Source organism: Entelurus aequoreus, linkage group LG22, assembly GCF_033978785.1.
Source record: "Entelurus aequoreus isolate RoL-2023_Sb linkage group LG22, RoL_Eaeq_v1.1, whole genome shotgun sequence".
NCBI classification, from domain to species: domain Eukaryota; kingdom Metazoa; phylum Chordata; class Actinopteri; order Syngnathiformes; family Syngnathidae; genus Entelurus; species Entelurus aequoreus.
The window spans coordinates 15,516,358-15,539,719 of NC_084752.1; the positions used below are offsets into that span (position 1 = coordinate 15,516,358).

Here is a 23,362-nt window from a genome sequence, read left to right on the forward strand (position 1 = left end):
GTGGGCAGCAGCGGCGCCGCGCCCGGGAATCATTTTTGGTGATTTAACCCCCAACTCCAACCCTTGATGCTGAGTGCCAAGCAGGGAGGTAATGGGTCCCATTTTTATAGTCTTTGGTATGACTCGGCTGGGATTTGAACTCCAACCTACAGACATAGATAATCCAAAATAAGTTTTGCTTTTATTTGATAAAAAAAAACGTATTAGTTTGAAATGACATTGCATACACTGCATCTTACCCTTAGCAAATTGTAGTTTTTGTATATTTTATGGAATAATTTAAAAATAAAAATAAAATAAGAGATTCCTCTGGAAAACTGTCTCAAATAAAATACTTCTGGTCACAAAAATGTAGCATTGCACATTGCATGCACATAAAAAATAATCTCCAATATTGAGATTAATTATGTGAAAACGTAAAATTTCTGTCTTGAAAAAATACTTCTGTAAAAAAATGTTGTGTTATTACAAATTGTATGCAAATAGATAATCAAGTAAAACATTGAGAAGGCCATATTATAGTTTTAGTAAGTGGATAAAGGCAGGCTTTTTCATTCGCACATCTTGCCGGTGTGCAGAGCGACTGCTTTTAGGAGTAATTCTGTACATTGTGCTTCTTTGTCATCATACATGGCATCATCATACATACCTGGTGTAAAGGATTCCACCACAGTAAGATGCATTTTAACCAGAGTTTGTTTGTTGTTGCGGTCTTGTTCAGCTTGTAGAGTTGCATATCGCACTCGAGTAGAGGCTTTGGTTTCCGATGCTGGAGTAAGTTTGTTGTTCAGCTGACTTTTTTAAACAAACTTCGTACGGTGCAGTCATTCGTTCCACGCATGTTGCCGCAAAACGCTTTTCTTTGGACAAAACGTCTCGCTCTCATTACCATCAGCGAGGGCGATGGAAACTCATTATTAACACTCAAACAAGTGCAAGTGAAACACTTATTTAGTGAAACAAAGATATGTAAAACCATCTATACACATCAATTAAACATGCATCAATAATCAATTGTTAGTCGAAACGTAGCTCTTGAATTGTGATCAAATTGTGAGGTGCCAAAGATTACCAACTCTACTTATAGTCAGAATAGAACGGCTCACATCAAGTGCCCCTGGCTGCAGCCCGCAGATCGAGGAGGGGCTTATTTTCCCTAAATGTGGGCTGGTCTAAACGTTTAACCCATGGGTTCACCCCCGCGGGCTCCATCTGGTGGCGGAGATCCGGCAGCACATTCTCAAACGTCAATAAAGCACAGCAAAATGACTTAATATGGAAAAAGGTTCATGTATTTGATAGACTTAGACATTCCTACTTTTAACTTGTCAAATGTATTTTTTTACCATGAAAAAAAATATATATAAACCATAGCATTTCCATAAGAATATAGACACATATTCTTTAGTACACTCAATTATATTAGCTAAGTCAAATAAACCAAAGACAGAAGACATATCGAGTTTATTTAATAAGACCGGAAACCATAGCAACGCCGGTAAACAAACCCCGAGAAGCCCATCCCTATGAGTGCTCCCTGCACTACGGTCATCCGGAGGCACACAGAGCTTTTGGGCGTGATATTATATATATAATCATATTATATTATATACTATTATATATAAAGCTCCGGGAGTCGCAAACGGCAACAATCACTTTCTCCTCCATGCTGCAGTTCACCCCGGACTGCACTACACTGCACTGAGTTTGACGGTTGAATGCTGATTGGCTGTTACTTGCATGAATATTTTAATGATCGACTTGTTTGTCTATCCATACATTAGTTTATAATGTACAATATCGAAGTTGGTCTTTATTCGTTTCGAAACCGGGTTGCTTTCGCGGTTCAAGGTAGTCAGAGAGCGGCAACTTACCTCAAGGCAGAAAAGCGCGCAGTAGTATGGACTCAGACGGAAATACGTTCTCCCGCTTTCTACTTAAACGTTTAGACCAGCCCACATTTAGGGAAAATTTAAGCCCCTCCTCGATCTGCAGGCTGCAGTCAGGGGTTACTCGCTCACATAGGGTACATTGTAAGCAGAGTTTTGAGTGCATTTATTTACGAGTTAGAATGCATTGAAAAAAAATCATACATCCGTTATGTCTTTCATTTATAACACATATCTACCGAAGCAGAAAACAAGTACAAATTGTATAAGAACAAGCTAACTGGCATACTACGAACATGCGGAAAATAATATTACAGTCAATTATTGGACCAGAACAAAAACAATATGAGAGCAACATGGGGCATCCTAAATAGCATTATTAAAATGGTGCTTAGATGAAAATGTAAAAAATTACAATATGAACGAAGTAGTTGAAAGCTTCAATAAGTACTTTGTGAACATTGGACCAAATCTTGAGGAAAAGATTCCAGATCCTGAGTCAGTTGAGGATTTGAATGACAACATAGATAGAAACCCCAACTCTATGTTTCTAAAAGGAGTGACAAAAGAGGAAATAGTCAATATTGTGAAAGAAGGTCAATCCAAGACCTGAACTGATTGCAATGAAATTGATATGAAAACAAAAAAAAAGGTTATTGAAGAGATTTCAGAACCTTTAACATATCAGCAACCTATCATTTCAAACAGGCAAATTCCCAGATAAAATGAAAATAGCAAAAATCGTACCTATTTATAAGACTGGAGACAAACACCAGTTTACAAACTACAGACCTGTTTCTGTACTTCCACAATTTTCTAAAATCATTGAAAAACGGTTTAACAACAGATTAGACAAATTCATAAATAAAAACAAAAGACTCACAGACAACCAATACGGATAGAGAGCCAACATCTCAACATCAATGGCATTAATCAAAATAACGGAAGAGATCACAAATAGTAAAAAAAAAAGTGCTGCTGCAGTGTTTATGGATTTAACAAAAGCATTTGACACAATTAATCATGGCATCTTAATAAACAAATTAGAATGGTATGGCCAACAAGAAGCAATACGTGAAGATAGGCGAACACACTTCCACAGAGCTGAAAATATTTTGTGGCATACCTCAGAGATCAATACTCGGAGACAACATTGTTCAATCTCTATATAAATTACATTTGTAAAGTTACACAGGACTTAAAGTTAGTATTGTTTGCAGAAGATACAACTGTGTTTTGTTCAGGAGAGAACACACAGAAGATAATACAAATAATAACAGAAGAATAACAAATTAAAAAGATGGTTTGACAAAAACAGACTATCTTTGAATCTCAGTAAGACTGAAATAATGCTTGAAGAGAAAATCAAACACAAATACAAATAGACGGATAAAAAAATTAAAAGGGTAAAAGAAAACAAATTTTTGGGTGTAATAATAGATGATAAAATTAATTGGAAATCTCATGTCAAAAATATAGAACATAAAGTAGCAAGAAACACCTCAATAATGAATACAGCAAAACATGTTGTAGACCAAAAATCACTTCATATTCTCTACTGCTCGCTAGTGTTACCATATCTGAGTTATTGTGTAGAAATATGGGGAAACAACTGCAAATGTGCGCTTCATTCATTGTGTTACAAAAAAGATAAATTACAATAATACATAATGTTGGATATAGAGAACATACAAACCCTTTATTTATTAAATCACAATTATTGAAATTCCATGATTTGGTGCATTTGCAAACAGATGAAATGATGTTCAAAGCAAACTATAACCTGCCACCCAAGAATGTACAACAATTCTTCTCAACAAAAGAGGAGAAATATAACCTTAGAGGAAAATCTCATTTAAATCATTTGTATGCACGTACAACACTTAAAATCTTTAGTATATCGGTATGTGGAATTAAATTATGGAACGGATTAAGCAAAGAAATCAAACAAAGTACCAATAGGTTTCAGTTTAAGAGGCTGTTCGAACTACAAGTGTTCACAAAGTACACAGAACAGGAATTATGTTGAACATCTTGAACCCCTTTTTTTTTCCTTTTTTTTTATTGAGACAAATATTATTTATGTATGTATTATTTGTTTGCTTAATATGGTATATTATTTATTTATTAGTTCACTGTTCTGTTACAGAGAACAAAGAAATGGGATAAAATTGCTATGGTATGAAAAGGGGTAGGATTAAATAAACTGTGATTCTTCCTACTCCTTTCCGAATGTGCTGTTATGAAACAACTGGAAATATGTGATGCATTACATTGTATCGTATGCATGTTCGAAATAAACTGTAACTGAACTGAACTGAAGTGCAGTTCCCCTTTAAAAGCATTTAAAATTGTGAGAGGCTTTTCTTTAGGCGGCCAAAATGTTAACAACCTGAGATACGTGCTTGACACTGCACAACTGATCTGCAAAACCTATTGCTTACCATCAACAATACAAAACAATATACAGAATGAAAAGGCATATTAAAAAAAGGCATACCATGCATATTACAAAGTACATCAAAATGCCCACAATTCATATAAAAGTAGATGGAAAAAGCTGACAAATAAGTATTTAGGGCAAATAACATCAATAGAAATAAATTAAAAGTAAAATAGCTATACATATACATGCAGTGATATGTACTTAAGATTCAGAATACTTACTGGTAAGTGCTTTATAACATCGAAGCCTGGGCAATATGGCATACAAATAAAATATTTTTTATTTTTTCCAAAAATGCTGTTCTTTTTAAACTAGATATAAATTGCACTCTGTATGGAATAATTTTCAAAGAAGTAAATTAAGAGCGTCCTATGGAAGGCAATGCTTCTGTATTATAAATGATAAATGGGTTATACTTGTATAGCGCTTTTCTACCTTCAAGGTACTCAAAGCGCTTTGACAGTATTTCCACATTCACCCATTCACACACACATTCACACACTGATGGAGGGAGCTGCCATGCAAGGCGCTACCAGCACCCGTCAGGAGCAAGGGTGAAGTGTCTTGCCCAAGGACACAACGGACGTGACTAGGATGGTAGAAGGTGGGGATTGAACCCCAGTAACCAGCAACTCTCCGATTGCTGGCACGGCCACTCTACCAACTTCGCCACGCCGTATTGAGTAAAACACTTCTGTAAACAAAAATATAACATTGCACATTGCATGCAAATAAATAATAATGTCCAACATTGAAAATAATAAACTGCAAACTTAAAACATCTGTATTGAATAAAATACTTCTGTAAACAAAAATGTGGCATTGCACATTGCATGAAAATAAGCTCCAATAAATCAGTCAAGATTCCAAAAATCAATAAATACTTAAAATAAATAAATCAGATCAATAAAGCGATATATAAGTTCTCAAGCAAATTGGTGTATGTTTAAATAAAGTGAAGTGTGAAGTGAATTACATTTATATAGCGCTTTTTCTCAAGTGACTCAAAGCGCTTTACATAGTGAACCCCAATATCTAAGTTACATTCAAACCAGTGTGGGTGGCACTGGGAGCAGGTGGGTAAAGTGTCTTGCCCAAGGACACAACGGCAGTGACTAGGATGGCGGAAGCGGGGATCGAACCTGCAACCCTCAAGTTGCTGGCACGGCCGCTCTACCAACCGAGCTATACCGCCTAAATAAAGTTGTAGTCACTCTCCAGTCGCCAAATACAGTCACTGACCAAAGCATTGCATCACTTGGGAGTCGTAGTCTGCACCGCGTTGCCACATTTGTAAAAATGGCAGGGAGAAGACACAGTCAAAGTGGAGGCATGTAAATAAGACCACCCACAAAACAATGCATCCTGAAAAGACTGTCACAAAGCTAATCTATAATCTATGCCAAATTGTGACCAGAGTACCACCATTACATGTTACATAGAGCACAAGGAAGTGTTTTACAGGTGGGAAAAAATTATAATATGACCCATTTAAAGAAAATATCATCGCAGATTATGCAAACTATATGACGTCATATTGACCATGCCCCCTTTGCCACAGATATATTGCCAGTTTGGGGGAATCCCTGCAATATATTACATTAGTTTTAATGTTAAAAAAACCCACTCATTTTTAAGGTGTGGCAGCTTTTAATTTGCTGTGGCAGGGAGTCACAATCAATTCCATGTAGGAGAAACACTGATGTGCTTGTGTAGTGTAAATGTCAAGTATGAAGTAAATAGTATTTACTTATTGATTTTATATTCTTACTTTTTATGGGTTTCACTTTCTGCTTTAAATAAAATGTCATTGTATATTATTTACAATAAAAATTAAGGGTATCTATCCATCTATCAATCAGTCTGCATGTCTTAAACTGATCCTTACAAAGTTGAACCTGATTTATGTAAGGTTTTGATATGCATTTCAAAAAGATGGCTTTACCCAAAGTCAGTATTTTTTAGTGCTTGAAAACTAATTTTGTTTTGTGGGATCTCCTCTCTTTGCTGTTATGTAACTCACCTTTTTAAGGTTCAAATGTTTAATCGACATTGCTTGCTTCATCACATTCTCGTTGTCCAGCAGGGCATGTTTTTGTAGAAAAAGGCTGTTTGCAAAATCCCAACCCATATCAGTACAATGGAGCTCAGGCTGAGGACCCAAACAAACTGTGGTTACGCGTATCAAGTGGCAAACACGGTCCAGGCGGCCATAATGAGAGCATAAACTGGGGGAAAGCCAGCAGATCAGTGAAAACAGCTGAAGTTATCTGAGCTGCCACGGCTGGACATAACATCATGTGTTTATTACACAGTGATTTAAATGCGTCTATGTTAAGCCTCATTTTAGAATATGTCAAAGAAGTAAAAAAACAGTGTTTTGGGTTGATGAGTCAGTTTTAGAATATGTCAAATAAGTAAAAAAAAACAAAAACAAGGTGGTTTGGGATGATGAGTCTTATCAGGTGCGTGGTTGTGGTCAATTTAGTGCTGAGCAAGTAGACTGTGTGGATTGGTGTTGACGCTGCTCCTTGGAAATTTCCGTAGAGCAATCCTTGTTGGTCCGAGACTTGAATATGTGTGTTTTAGGGCGGGGGTGGGTTTGTGTGAGGCAAGAAGGGGGTGGCAGCAATACAGTATATTTGAGAGCTGTTTTATGTGTGGAAGTGAGACCAATGAGGTGGTGGGGCTAGTCTGAGATTTTGGACTCTGGATTATCATGAGTGTGGGACCTATGATGGTAATTTTACATAAAGTATACACTTATCTCGTACACATCTTTCTTTGCTAGCTAATTTAAAATTAAATACCTCCTAGAAAAATCCCATTTTTGATTAAGATTTTAATTTGTGTACTGCCTTTTTTGCTGCTGTCATCATTGATTAGATAAACTATTGTGCTGCTCATGTACTTTCATGTCACACGAAATGGAGGTCAATGGCAAATAGTAATTAGGGCTGTGAATCTTTGGGTGTCCCACGATTCGATTCAATATCGATTCTTGGGGTCACGATTCGATTCAAAAACTATTTTTTACCGATTCAAAACGATTCTCTGTTCATTCAATACATATCATTTTAGCAGGATCTACCCCAGTCTGCTGACATGCAAGCAGAGTAGTAGATTTTTGTAAAAAGCTTTTATAATTGTAAAGGACAATGTTTTATCAACTGATTGCAATAATGTAAATTTGTTTTAACTATTAAATGAACCAAAAATATGACTCATTTTATCTTTGTGAAAATATTGGACACAGTGTGTTCTCAAGCTTATGAGATGCGATGCAAGTGTAAGCCACTGTGACACTATTGTTCTTTTTTTTTTTAAATTTTTATAAATGTCTAATGATAATGTCAATGAGGGATTTTTAATCACTGCTATGTTGAAATAGTAACTAATATTGATACTGTTGTTGATAATATTTATTTTTGTTTCAATACTTTTGGTTTGATCTGTGTCGTGTTTGTGTCTCCTCTCAATTGCTCTGTTTATTGCAGTTCTGAGTGTTGCTGGGTTGGGTTTGGTTTTGGAATTGGATTGCATTGTTATGATATTGCTGTGTATTGTTTTGTTGGATTGATTAATTTAAAAAAAAAAAAAAAGAATAAAAAATCGATTTTTTTCGAAATGAGAATCGATTCTGAATCGCACAACGTGAGAATCGCGACTTGAATTCGAATCGATTTTTTTCCCACACCCCTATTAGTAATGTTTTTAGCTTTGGTTTACATCAGATGTGTCCAAACATTTTCCAGCGAGGGCCACATAGAGAAAAATTGAAGGATGTGAGGGCCACTTTTATACATTTTGTATATGGAAAATACTCAAACCAAAACAATGTAGGTGAACATATGCTAACATTTGAAAAACCCTTCTACATCTTAGCTTTGTGTTATAGATAACAAAGCAATAAAATCATTCATGATTATTTTAATAATTATTTTATTTGTATTTATGTTAGCTGTGCTCTAAAGTAAGTTTGTATTTACTAATATTGCTATTATACCGTCAACTGAAATGCTTTTGAGGGCTTTAGTACACTCAAAAACATATGTCTCACAAGAAGTTTGTACACTTTTTCATCATGACAGGACACACGGAAATCATCAAAAACCTTATACAGTAAGACGCTCAGGTTGTTGGCCATTTCGGTTTTCAGGTCCCATTTTTGGGGGATTTGGTCCGTTTAATTTTTCATAGTTTTTTATTCTAATTTGATTGATTTGAGTTTTTTGTTCTAATTTTGGACCTGTTTAGTTTGTCTATAGAATGTGTCGCGGGCCAATAAAAATCGCGCTGTGGGTCGCAAATGGCCCCCGGGCCGCACTTTGGACACCCCTGGTTTACAAGGTAGTCACTTATTATGGCAGATGTGAATGCTTTGAAACTGGACAGGCACCTTGTTGATTAAGGAGCAAAGTTGACTACGGTATATGACAAAGGCCTCCTTTTCAGTTTTTTGGTGTGTTAGATTTAAAAAGAAGTGTTATCAATTGTAAACACTGAAATTGCAACATTTTACAAGCACACGTGGTTTGCATTTGTTTACCCCGCACACATGGCTAAGAATAAGTGGCTGCCACCTGCTAAGTGATATTGCCTCATTACAATTTTTCCTTTTAGATCAGCGCTGGGCATTCCATACATGCATACATCTGTTATTAATTTGTATCAAATTAAGACCTTTTCATTTTGTATTTATGGACTTGTACCTCACTATTGTCTTGAGTACGATAAACAATGTTTTTATGCACAATGAAACCAAATGCTTTTGCATGAAATGATACATCATAACAGCAGTTAATGAGAATGTTCATTTCTGCGTTGCAATTGTTGTTGTTTTTTAATAACTTAAAAGGGCCGAAAATGTTAATTAAGTTGATGCAGATGCTTCTAGGGATGATGTTTGTTAAGAAATTATCGATTTCGATGCCCTTATCGAACCGATTCCTTATCGATTCTCTTATCCAATCCAGATAGATTGTTGTATATGGAAAAAAACACAATACTTGGTTTAACAAAAGCTCACTTTTATTTTTTTAAGAAAAAAATAAAATAAACAGAGCAAACACTGCCCTGGTCACTCTGGCTAGCATAAATGTCATCATCTGAAATAGGATAACGTTACATTATCTTAATTCACATCTTGCAAGCACTAGTTTATTAGACAGACCTGCAAACTCTGGAGTGGTGTAGGCTACAAGATACCGTTAACGTTATCATACACATACAAAAAGGCTAACGTTACCGTTAGCCACTGACTATGCTTAGGTAACGTTAGTGTAGCTAACATTACTGCAGTCCTGGTTGACATAAGAGGTAATGTTATTTTAGCCTAAAGGCTACAAGTGAGCAGATATGGAAATTAACCGGCAACAGTTAACGTTAGTTATTCACTGGCACGATCACTGGGACTGCAGGTTGAAGCAGAAGAAGAGGGGCGTGCTTCGTCATCTCTCTCGCTGCTTCTCCACGTGTCGAAGACACAACAAGTTTCTCTAACCTTCAGGCTATGTACGGCCTGAACATGTTTCAACAGGTTTGTTGTACTGCTCCCCTTACAGGAAAGCGAAGCCTGGCAATAATTGCAGATAGCCATTTCCTCGTCGTATTTATTAGTAAAGTGAAGCCATGCCTTGGAGCGTTTTTCATTGTTGTTGTTGCTTCTGTATCTGCCGCCGAATGACTGAGCTACGTAATTTCCTGTGAACGAATCCCGTGTCACAGGAAATGTCCTGTGACATGGGATTCGAATAAAGAACCAAATATTTTTCTTTACTATAGTGGCTTCGATAACGGGAACCGTTTCTCAAAAAGGGATTCGAATCCATGGAATCGGTTCTTTTCTTATCGAACAATCGGGAGAACCGGTTTTCGAACATCATCCCTAGATGCTTCCCTCATACAGCTATCGATTAATTTAAGTGTTATTTTTTATCCATGTTATTTTTTATGTATTTTCTACAACCTGTGGATTCAGAATTCAGTATATATGTTGATTTTATTACAATTTGTAGCTTTTATAAATAGCAGACTGAATTGTGGTAAAAAAAAAAATTTAAAAAAAGGGTTGAATCTAGTCTAAATTGGTATTTGGGGTTTTTTTTTCGGGTTTTTTTTCAATTCTGTTTTAAAATCCGACTTCTTTCTACTTATCTTGCAGAACCTGCTGCTCTGTGAAGGTGCAAACAACCAGAGCTACATGTGCGAGTCAGGTCACTGCTGCGGAGAATCTCAGTGCTGCAGTTACTACTATGAGGTCTGGTGTAAGTGTTCCGCTATTTCTAGACCACATTCTCAATAGACGGGCATAGAAGATTTGATTACATACGCTTGCTATCCATGTGAGCGTCATAAAGATAAGTCATCTTTAAATTCCCATCTTGCAAAGTATCCAATTGATGCGATAGTGCTATAATATTCAGCGCAATCAGGTTCCCATGAAGATACAAAACTGGCATTTGAGACATTTGTTTTGCTCTGATTGTCTTGAATGTGAAGTATAAAAAGAGGATATCTCTCTCATGCTAGCTAGTGAAGAGCTAGTGCAAATATGTTTGCAACTCTTAATGCTAAAAACTGTTAAAATAAAAATGTGGTATGTTGGTGATTGCCTAATTGCACATCAGGACTATATTATGTATTTTATGCCGCCTCTTATTTGAGATGAGCTGATGTAAACCATTCCAAGATCCAGTCACAAATGCAGGCTCAGTAAAAAACAAATAGTTTTCATCAGATGCGCATATTTTCCCTTGTATTATGGATTATAACTTCTGTTTTTTGCCACAAAATTATCACAGCAACAATGAACTTTAAACTATTGACTGGCATCTCGTTTAACGCTATAGACAAAAGTGTTTACCTTGTCTGCTGCATTAAAATGTAATCTTGTCTAAAGTACGTAGCTCGGGCCAATTGCATATGATCTTAATAATTACGGATAGAACCATTGAAATTGTGAAAACACGGATATGCAAGATGATGGATGGGCGTTTGTCATAAAAGTGTGGCGCTGCCAACACTTTGGTTTCTGCAGGAGACTTTTGAAAATTTCCCTGCTCTCGACATCCCAACCGAAGTTAAAAATACAGTAGTAACTCAACACAGGATTTTAACGGATTTCTATGACTGAGCTCGTTACTTCATACACTAACTTCATTAATTGAAATTAAATTAATCAGCGTTTCGCCCAAGACTCCAACATTTTAACATGTAACATGTCTTTTTAAAAGAAAAACTACCCTCTAAATAAGAAATATTGTACGGAAAACAATACAATAGAATGTGCTGTACTACAGCAGTGGTTTTATAAAGAAATGTACTGTATGTACTAACAGTGGTTTGGGTTTATGAAGTAATGTACTATACTACAACAATAGTGGTTGTATGAAATAATGTAAAAATGTACAGCGTTAAACTTCGAGAGCGACCGCGGTAAAGTTGGTTTCACATTGATTGATATTCGTCTCCGTAGCTACAGTTGTGCCCAGACTACTGTGAAATGGTACGGTGTGCTCGCACGAAAAGGGCCCCTATAAACGCTAGTCATTTATACTAAGGACAGCGGACTTCTACTGTAGCTCCTTTGAGCTGCTTCTCCGTCAAACACATCATCAGCAGATTTTCATAGATAAAATTATTCTGTTTAGGCAGCTTTTGCTGGCACTAAAATGTTGCTTCTGCTAGGGCTGGACGATATTGTCGAAAATGTATATCTCGATATATTTTGACTTGAACTCGATATTCGATATATATCTCGATATATTTTCCGGTGAAAGTATACATATAAAGATATTCATTTTTGAGCGAGATTCAGTGAAATTGAAGTGAATGACAACTGTCCTGTAAACAGTCAGCGGCACTTTTATTAACCCAGTTAGTCAAGATAGGTATTAACAACACATAAAAAAAACTGTTTAAGTAGCATAGAATTACATAACATAAATACAATAGAAAAATATTCTTTCTACGTAAAATAAATAACATAGCTGTGCAAATAATACATTTTTTGCAGCATTTCTTGTGCGAAATATGCCCGGCTTGTCAACTGGAGAGCAGTTTGGATTTGGGCTTACATGGTAAACAACTCAAAGGAATGTTTTATCCAGACACATACATTTGTCCAAATGTGGCCAAGTAGACGCATAGTGGGTTTCCTGGACGTCGTCTACATCGCTAAAAGAAAAATCTAAAGAAGAGAATCCCTCTGCTATCTTCCACTAGTTTTTTAATATATAAATTGCTCTTCTCTCCTACGACTCTCTCGTCGTCATTTAGGATGTCTGTTGTGATTTCCCTTCCTGGTTCGATGATCTGCCCTATCTTGCCTCTGATTGGTCTTATCTCAACCAATCGGGACTCATCATAGTAAAAAACCAACCAATCATGGATGTTCTTATACGTGCAAGCACGTCTTGGAAGGAGGAAGGGGAGGGGTATAGTAGCCCATGAGAGGGAGTGAGGAGCGGGGGAGAGCAAGGAACACAACAAATAAGCGGCGTATGGTCATTTTAACGTGACTTAAATTGTATCGATATTACGATATTTTCTTAATTCATATCTTGTTTAAAAATATATCGATATATCTTACAAACTCGATATATCGCCCAGCCCTAGCTTCTGCTTCATTATGGTGCAGGGTAGACCAGCACTACATGCTACACTCAGAACTGCCTCGCCTTTATGGTCGTCATGTTTTGATTATTTATTTCTTCAACTAAATTAAAATCATCCACTTTCTTCTTCTCTGCACTCTCCTTCACACTCCCATGGTTGGAAAACAAAGTTATGTCGATCTCTAGCTATAAGCTAATGCTGACGAGTAAGGCTGAATCTTTCGGTGGCTAAACTTAAGAGGGTTCATTCTGTCCTTTGCTACACCAACTCGCGGTGAGAGGGCTCCTAACGCAAATTTATGCTTGCAACTTAAAGAATAACAAAAACCAAATACCTTAAAATACTCGTAAATTGAGGTACTGTACCACTGTATATCAGATTACTCGCACCCTATCTTAACAGCTCTAAAAGCAAGGAAATCCGATTTAATGGAGAAAAGAAAAGGTGGACTGTGCGTCAATGTTGCGTCAATGTACCTCCTGAAGTCTTTATTTTAGAAACAATGACGACAAAACTGTCTTGAAAGACAATGTACAGGAAGCCATGGAGCTCTGTTTTCATGGAGTTAGTAAAGAGTTTTCACATAGTGTAAAACAAGGGTATCCAAACACATGCCTAATCTTTTTGCCTGAGGTTTTTTTGTCAAATGTTTTTAAACTTAGTAATACATACCTGTTAGTCATATAGCAGCTTGAGTATAGTAGTATAGCCTCTGCATTTATTACTGTTGCATTGATGTCAGGATGACTGACCTTCAAATTAGTTATGATTTAGCTGTCATAAAAGTGTTTGCATTGTACTCCATCGGGTCAACCATGAAATGTCAATATTTCTACATTTCTTTCTTCCAGGTGTAGACCTATTGCATTTTGCTTCCGTATTTTACCAAAACAGGAGTTGTACCGTATTTTTCGGAGTATAAGTCGCTCCGGAGTATAAGTCGCACCGGCCGAAAATGCACAATAAAGAAGGAAAAAAACATATATAAGTCGCAATTTTTGGGGAAATTTATTTGATAAAACCCAACACCAAGAATAGACATTTGAAAGGCAATTTAAAATAAATAAAGAATAGTGAACAACAGGCTGAATAAGTGTACGTTATATGACGCATAAATAACCAAGTGAGAACGTGCCTGGTATGTTAACGTAACATATTATGGTAAGAGTCATTCAAATAACTATAACGTATAGAACATGCTATACGTTTACCAAACAATCTGTCACTCCTAATCGCTAAATCCCATGAAATCTTATACGTCTAGTCTCTTACGTGAATGAGCTAAATAATATTATTTGATATTTTATGGTAATGTGTTAATCATTTCACACATAAGTCGCTCCTAAGTATAAGTCGCACCCATGGCCAAACTATGGAAAAAAAACTGCGACTTATAGTCAGAAAAATACGGTAATCTCATACGTAACGAACCGCATCTCCCTCTGAAATAGGAATATACCCAATCACAACTAACTTTTCTTACCCACAACATATGATTAGATTTAATTTCTGTCAACATGTTTATAAATTACCCAATATGTCAGTTCATTTTGTCAGTTTTTCTTAACAAGCCTTTGTTTTAGTTAGTTACGGTCTCAATTTTAGTCATGAGTAAAAAGGTCGTTGAAAGTTATTTGTCAACAAAATCAATAAAAAAAAAATTATACAGTCTTTAATCACGAGTGCCTCATAACTTTACAAACTTACGACGACACATCTGTGCAAGGGAAAACTCAAAGATCTCCAAATGGGGAAAAGAAGAATCCTTGAGAAGGGATTGCAGATGTAGGGACCCCCTTTCCAGGGTGACCAGCTGCCATACATGTCGAGTGGGTACAGTTATTGGATTGTTAGATTAATTAATTGTTAAATTGATAGATAAAGTGGGAGTCCAGTCCATTGGGAAAACATGTAGTCATGGGGGGGGCTTCTTCCAGGCTCATCTAGTTAGCTACACAGAGATGTCTATAGCTGTGATGGAAGTGTTGTCCAACGAGTTGTCCATCTCGAGTCTCAATTCTGGTCAGCTTGAACCTCCTCTAGACTGGTACTTCTCCAGAAATTAACTGTGGCCATCAAGCAGAAGACGGGGACAGAGCAGAAAAGCGGCAGATCAACTATTTAAAGGCTAGAGTATATACATGAGTAGTAAGGCGTGACTTAAATGCTTCTAAGGTAGTTAAATGCTTCTAAGGTAGCATCTCTTAATTGTTGCTGTTAAGGCATTCCAGAGTACTGGAGCCTGAGGGTAAAACGCTCTAAAGCTTGCTGACTTTTTTTGTACTCTGGGGTCACGAATAAGCTGGCGTTTTTCGAACTTAGATTTCGGGGTGGAACATAGGGTTGAATAAAATCAGCAAGTGCTAGTAGTTTGTACATAAGTAATAAAACCTTAAAATCGCACCTAAAGTGTACAGAGAGCCAAAGTGTTACTCTGGCGTTGCCTCCTCAAAGTGAGAGTTTATTTGAGAGAGCTTTTGCCCGAATACCCACAATATTTTATCTTCGTAATTAGAACCCAATTGAAGCTGGCACATGGTGTCTTTAATCTCCTTTCTCATAAGCTCAATTTTCTCAGTAAATAATTGGAGCTACTAGTAGAAGACCCTTGTTGGGTTAGCAAAATGAACAAAGGTTACTAATTACTTACTACGCAGTACTAAATAGACCATTTTCTCGATATGAAAAAATAGATAAGTTGCAGGCTTGATTTACTATATTAAATACCATCCACTAGAAAATCTTTAGAAAGCCACTATTAAGTGTATCCATCCTTTTGTCACTTTTAGATATGCAATATGCCAAACTCACCACACTAACATTTCTCCCACTGTAGGGTTTTGGTTGGTGTGGGCCATCATCTTCATTTTGAGCTGCTGCTGTGTGTGTCACCACCGGCGCACCAAACACAGACTGCAGCAACAGCAGCGACAGCACGAGATCAACCTCATTGCTTATCGTGAAGCACACAACTATCCCTCAGTGCCCTTCTACTTCAGTAAGACCTACTTGTATTCATTCACACATGCAGACAGATTATCATTTGTTGACCTAATTGTTATCCTTACCTGATAACTTTAAGCTGGGTGCAGATGCTCAATACATTTACATGCACAAAAGAAAACCAAATTGTTGCATGATTTGGATGGAACCAACTATCTAAAACACATAAAACACCTTAATAAGATTATTTTTTTATTTTTATTTTTTAAATCGGATGAATATACCGAGATACCTCCTCTTCATCATCCTCGTCCTTTTTCTTCTTCTCCTTCTCCTCCTCCTCTTTTCAACCACTAAAGCGAGTCTCCTTCCCTTTTCCTATGTTGCCAAGATGGCGATGATTGAGGGTGGTTAGGGTCCATTGCCGGACACTAAGCGAGACCACGAGTCGACATCCAACAGCAAGTTAGACTTGGACTTAGACAAACTTTATGGATCCACAAGGGAAATTGTTCCACACAGTAGCTCAGTTACAAAGGATAATGGGAACGAAACTGAAGTTAATGACCTTTATTTAACCAGGAAGTAGACCCATTGAGATTCAAAATCTCTTTTGCAAGGGTGTACTGACCAAGATAACAGCACAATCTGATTGCAATTTACTTGCATTTGCGACTATGAATAGATAGTGCGACTACAAAAAATAAAACTGTAGCACTTGTGCGAATCTGGATTTCAACTCTTTCATTCTCATTTTGCTCCTAAAGTAAATCCATTAAAAGTGGATCAAATAGACAAACATTTGGAGAAAAGAAACATTAGGCCATAGGCCTTTTACAGGAGCTTTCCTATTTACCCGTGTAAATAAAGTTCCCTCTGTGTTTCCACCAAAAACTACCTGGGTAGATTTAGTTTTTCAGGAACTTTTTGGAGTTCTTCCCAGCTAGGGAGGACTTTTGGAAGGTTCCCGGAACCTTTTCAGGGGCAGGCTGTGTTGTCAAACGCTGATTGGTTGAACACAGTTGGGGCCGTTCCTAATACTTCTTTTTCAAACACACGACCACCATTAGAATATGCACGGCAACTTGTTTACTTATTATTTCCTGTGTATTTCTGTCACAACAAACTTGACAACGGAGAGAAAGAAGAACAAAAGCAACTATCAACTTGCAGGAACTTTTGTGGGGTATCTTTGTGCTGAAGAACGCTAATCAGTGGAACTATCTTGCAGTGTTATTAGTCAGCCGTATTCTTTAAACTATATGCAGTTTATTGTTGTTTATTTTTCTCATGAATTTCATTACGTTACGCGGAGCTACGAGAAGTGAACAGACTCTTTTAAAAGTATTTACACTGAAGTATAAAGTCGGACTGGAAGCAACAACCTCAGCAGCTTACTCTTCTGACTTTTTTGGATGAATGTAAACTAAAGGAGGCACGAGTGGAAATTTAAAAAAAAATCTAATCAATTATTAACTGTTTAACTGTCATTTGGCTCAACCCAGAATGCTAATATGTTAACAAGCTATTGCTAAAGCCGATATGTTCGTGTTGTCGGCATAAGATAAACCCTGACAATTATCAATTAGATGTTGTTTACAGCTAAAATGGACCAAAAGGAATCATGTGACCCTGATGAATTCATAATTTACCAAGTGGGTGACTTTCTGGAGCCTAAGTCAGCTGCACTTAGTATTTAAAAAAATAATTAGTCAAGTAGATAGTTATGAACATTGCTCAAGCAACAGCCCATTTTCCCTCCTTGTGAAGAGTTACTTTTTTTCACTGCAGTGCTTACACGGACACACGTTCTCTTTCTCGTGCAGTGGAGGTCGCTTGTACACAATATGTCTTCTGAATCGCTTTTAAAATGTCCAGGTTTTTTCCGTGAAATCCAGTTTTTGTCCTTCTTTCCCGGCATGTTACCAGTTCCGTTTTGTTTCGCTACTGCAACGATGAAGCTTCCGTCCGCAGAACTCGGGAGTGTGGGCTCATTAAAGGAGCGTGGCAAGTTTCAGGTTACGTGATTCAATCAAATAACATGACCGCCATGGATGGACATTAAGATGACAGAAAATAAACCCCAACTTTGTGTAAATATATGGACAAATGGGAGACTTATTATACTGTATAAGTAAAGAAGAGGCAGCATTCTAATACTTTCTGTAACATCCAGTGGATGTTACAGAAAGTATAAGAATGCTAGATGCTTGAACAACGTCTCATCTATAAGCTACATAAAGAAGCCTAAAATTGATTTTATTTAAATGTTAGCAATGTTTCAGGGTTCTTCACAAGGAAACCTTACAATGTATTAAAACCATAAACTGCTATGAAATTGTTGAAAATTGAGTAGATGGCAAGTTATTGTAACGTAGAGGAATCCCATATTTTAAAATGCAAATGTTGCTCCTCTGACACGCAGCATTAAACATACGTAAAAATGGTGTTCGTGAAATCCCCTCATGTTGTTTGGTGCTAAATTAACCTCAACATTAGTGCCCACTAAACGTGTTGCTAGTGGTCCAACGTTTCCTCAAAAATAATGTTTAAAAAAAACAAAAACTTAAAGCCTTGTCCAGCTGTTTAATTACGTATAATATTTATATTTAAATAACCTTCACTGCATATGAATATCGGCTTCAAATATTGGTTATCGGACTCCTTGACTGTTAATGATCAGTATCGGCCCTGAAAATAACAATTGCTGATATCTAATAGATATTATTTTCCACTTGAAGAAACAATACCAGATACAGAATCAGAAATAATTTATTAATCCCCGAGAGTAAATTCAGATTTTCAGCACACTCCCATTCAAGGGCAGACATACATTATTACAGGGTCATAGTATGCAGTGATGGAATGTTGCTATACAAATACACTTTCACTTGCAATCCTCTTCTTATTAAAAAATTGCACTTTTCAGACTTTGGGGGAAGTTTGAGTTGTCCAAAGTTTGTTATGAAGAAGGAAAAAAGTACATTTGTATTTTGTAACAGATTTGACATATGTTCAATATTTAAGTGTATATCAAATTGTTGATAACCGATTTAGGACCAACATCTAATTGATTTGGGAAATAGCCAAGAGGGTAATCATTTTGGGTGCGGCACACAGAGAAAGGAAATCAGTCCATCCAAAATTGTGATTAACGGTTCATAATTGCAACACAAGTGTGTTAGGCTGGCTTACATTTTGTCTGTGACACATGGCTTTTTCTTTTGTAAACCAATTGTTTGTTGTTGTTTTTTATCTTCCTCCCAAGGGTTTCTACCAAGCTACCTCCTGCCAGATTATGAAGAAGTAGTGAATCGGCCGCCTACCCCTCCCCCACCATATAGTGCCTTACACACAGGACCATCCACAGCAACCTCACAGCCTCATCCTGAGCAGCAGGAAGGACATTGTCCCGCCACTCAACCCATGCCAGTTCCTCCAGACTCTGAGCGCCATTGTAGCAGACCCAATTCGGAAGCGCAACGACCCCCCCCTACTTTAGATTTAAGTCCCAAGGCGGACAACAAGCCGGTGCAGACCACACAAGACTCGAGCATGATACTTTTGTCCGAGGGGCTCAGTAGAGAGGGACTCGAACAAGAGGAGAAAAGAAGCGACTGCAAGGATCCTCTTCTGAAGGATCTGTCCGATGACAAAGATCGACTCCCTAATGGCAGACGACGACGATTCACCGGGGACTCCGGGATTGAGGTGTGTGTGTGCGGCTCACGCGGGAGCAACGGTTGTGGTGGAGCAGGCAGCCAAGAAGGTAAGGAGTTGCGGGAGCTGGACAGCCTTCTGGGCCGCGAGGGAGACGAGGAGGAGGCTGGAGACTTCTGTGACAGCTGTGTTCAGCGGTCCTCCTTCACCGTGGAGGAAGAGCGGGCGCTGGGCGCCTCAGAGAGGAGAGCAGCATCAGGATCCTCTCAGGCGCCTCACCACACAGGCAGCGCCTCACCGTACCCTCCGGTGTGTCTCCTCTTGCACACCATCAGCGAGCAGGACGGTCCTTACCAAAGCACCAGCACAGAGGCGCAGGGTTGAAAGAAACCTTGGTAACCGCAACAAAGGACTTAGAAACCTTATATGTGTGTCAAGACTTTTAAAAGGTGTGGTGCAGATACCCTGTAGAGCTTCAAAGCTAGGACTGAGTGATAAGAAAACAGCCCTAATACACACTGGAACATGAAGCAGCCTTAGTTAGACAGGAGACCTCTTCTGAAGCAGCTCGGTCAGTGGCTTTGAACCCTTTTGCACACTTGACACATGCCAAAGACTAGACCACTAGAACAGAAACGGGAAGATGGCTAATCTCATTAGGTGTATACAACTAATTGCAACCGTTTCTATTCGCCTGTGTCACACATTCAACAGGTCCTTCCAGCATAAATGTGTGTTTGAGCAAGCAAGAACATCTGACCTGCACCTGAAAGTGCTTTTTTTCAGCAATTTCTCAAAATTGCTCTGCTTGGGTCCTATTTCTTGCGCTCTATCTGAACCACTAGTTAAAGTGCATTAACAAGTCGTCATACGATGAGCAGTTCCTATTTTGCACAAATTGTATTTATATTTTATAAATTAAGCTTTTAACAAAAAAGACCATCGTTCTGTGTTTCATCAGTCTTATATGGTTCATTTCAAGACTGGAATGGAACGGAATAGTCACTTGTTGAGTCCTAAATGGTCTTTTTTGGTAACTTTATGAATGTTAGCAATATGTGCCTACAAGAAAAGCTGACAAGGAGAGCATGTACCAAAATAATTCTTAAAGATACTAATGAGGCGGACATTACTTTCGCTCACATAAGCAGATGATCCTGTTCACCAGCTGCAGCGTTTAAAAGCACTGATCTCAGTGGCTGCATTTACAGTTATTATATATTATATTAACGGACTTACCGTATCGTTCTCCTACAGTGGTATTGAGAAGTTACTGTCATTTAACAACAAGTGCGTGCATAAGCCATAATTTGCACAAAACGATGCTAAACATTTTGCCCGTCTTCTAATGTGTGCTGTTTAATAACCTGAGGGATGAATTGTGCCTTTTAAAGGGTGCTGAAGGCATTTTTTTGTTTTCTTTTACCATGGTTCAAATGGTGTTAATTAATGTCTTACTGGACTCGTCATGAAGGTTGTAGTAGTAATCCTCAATATAGTACACATGGCACACAATGGTACATGGCAAAAAGACTCTGCATCTTGGAAATCGTATAGAAGATACAAAACCTGTTAATAAAATGACTAAATTGTACAAATATCCTATCCATGAATACAATGCGTCTGCAAAGTATTCACAGCAGTTAATTTTTACCACATGTTATGTTATAGCCCTATTCCAAAATGGTATAAATTCATTTTTGTACTTAACATTTTACACACAATATCCAATAATGACAATGTTAAAAGTTTTTATTTTATTTTGCAAATGTATTAAAAATAAAATGCTAAAAAGTCACATGTACACAAGTATTCCCAGCATTTGCTAAATATTTTGTTGATGCCCCTTTGGCAGCAATTACAGCCTCAAGTCTTTGAATACAATGCCACAAGCTTGGCACACCTATCTTTTGGCAGTTGCATGCATTCCTCTTTGCCCATTCTTCTTTGCAGCACCTCTCAAGCTCCATGAGGTTGGATGAGAAGTGTTGGGTTTCATCCTGGATGTCTCTTTATTCATCTTTCCCTCTATCCTGACGAGTCTCCCAGATCCTGCCACTGAAAACCATCCCCACAGCATGATTCTGCCACCACCATGCTTCACTGTAGGGATGGTATTGGCCTGGCATTCACCCCAAAGAGTTCAATCTTTGTCTCATTGGACCAGATAATTTAGTTTCTCATGGTCTTGGGGGTCTTTTAGGTGCGTTTTGGCAAACCTTATACCAAGAAATGGCTTCCACTAACATATACCATACAGGCCTGTTTGCTGCAGAGATGGTTGTCCGTCTGGAAGATTCTTGCTCCACAGAGAAATGCTGTAGCTCTGACTGGTCTAGACTAAGATGAATGCAGCAATGTACAAAGACATCTTGAATGAAAACCAACACTTCCCATCCAACCTGATGGAGCTTGAGGTGCTGCAGAGAGGAAAGGGCAAAACTGCCCAAAGATAAGTGTGCCAAGCTTGTGGCATCGTATTAAAAAAAGACTGTATAGCTCGGTTGGTATAGCGGCCGTGCCAGCAACTTGAGGGTTCCAGGTTCGATCCCCGCTTCCGCCATCCTAGTCACTGCCGTTGCGTCCTTAGGCAAGACACTTTACCCACCTGCTCCCAGTGCCCCACACTGGTTTAAATGTAACTTAGATATTGGGTTTCACCATGTAAAGCGCTTTGAGTCACTCGAGAAAAGCGCTATATAAATATAATTCACTTCACTTGAGGTTGTACTTGCTGCCAAAGGCGCATCAACAAAGTATTGAGCAAAGACTGTGGATACTTATTTTTAAATAAAAACATTTTTACATTGTCATTATGGGGTATTGTCTGTAGAATTTTGAGAACAAAAATTAATAAGGCCGTAACATAAAATGTGGAAAAAGTTAGGTGCCGTGAATATTTTCCAGGTACACTGTGTTTGCCTCGCAGTTTAAACGTGACCATCATGCACTACAAAAAGCAAATGGTCACATGTCAAATACAAACGAACTGTACCCTAACAAAATCTCCCACTAACTGTGAGATGAATGTGCATGGAAAACATATGTTACAAATATTGCATCCGGGATAAGCCCCAGTCGAAAATGGAAAGGATTTTTGCAGACCGAACATTTAGCAAACTTTGCAAAGCACAATGTTTTCAGCTAATGTAAAAGTATGCATACTCTGAAACACGAAGCCCCTTCTCAAAGCGCTGTCTGTTTTAGTACCGTTAATTGTGTGATTCCATATCATTTTACCCATCAGACATACACATTGTTGTTGTGGTACAAGTACAGTAGTGTAAAGAGTTATTTTTCCATTGATAACTTAAAAAAAACCTGTCATATTTAAATTTAAAAAAAAAGGTGTACAATGACAGGACATGTTCTAGCCAAACATGAAAATAAAAATCATTAGCTTTATTTGTGAAGGGTACACCATGATTGAACATGCATGTTTGAAGCACATAAGGAGAAATCTTGCCAAAGACTTGTTTTGTTCATCATTGTGTGGAAGTGCACATATCCTTTGAATGTCAACTACGCCAACATCAACCAAGGTGGATGTACTTTCAATAAACATTTTGATTTAATCTGATTATTGTCTCCGTATGGTAAATCTTTCCTAGTCTAAACGTTGGGATGACTCATGCATGTTGTGAAGCAGGCAGTGTTCTCTTGTGCAGGAAGTGAACTCTGAACCTTCTCTCGCTATGCAAACGTAAGTATCGCACCGATGGCAAGTACAGGAACAGTATTGCCGATACTAACACTTTTAACTTGAAATATTTCAAGATTTTTAAATGATGATTATTAGAAGAGT

At 37.7% G+C, this 23,362-nt stretch overlaps 1 protein-coding gene across 1 annotated transcript in view; it reads left to right on the forward strand.

The window, feature by feature from the left end:
• The window catches only part of wbp1lb (WW domain binding protein 1-like b), a 34,456-nt gene extending 11,319 nt beyond the window's left edge, over positions 1-23,137 (forward strand). The window contains exons 2-4 of the mRNA XM_062032443.1: positions 10,499-10,601; positions 15,791-15,952; positions 19,166-23,137. Of these exons, the coding sequence (XP_061888427.1) occupies positions 10,499-10,601; positions 15,791-15,952; positions 19,166-19,941 (1,041 nt within the window). The 3' untranslated portion in view covers positions 19,942-23,137. The remainder of the gene's footprint in view (positions 1-10,498; positions 10,602-15,790; positions 15,953-19,165) is intronic.
• The last annotated feature ends 225 nt before the right edge of the window (positions 23,138-23,362 follow it).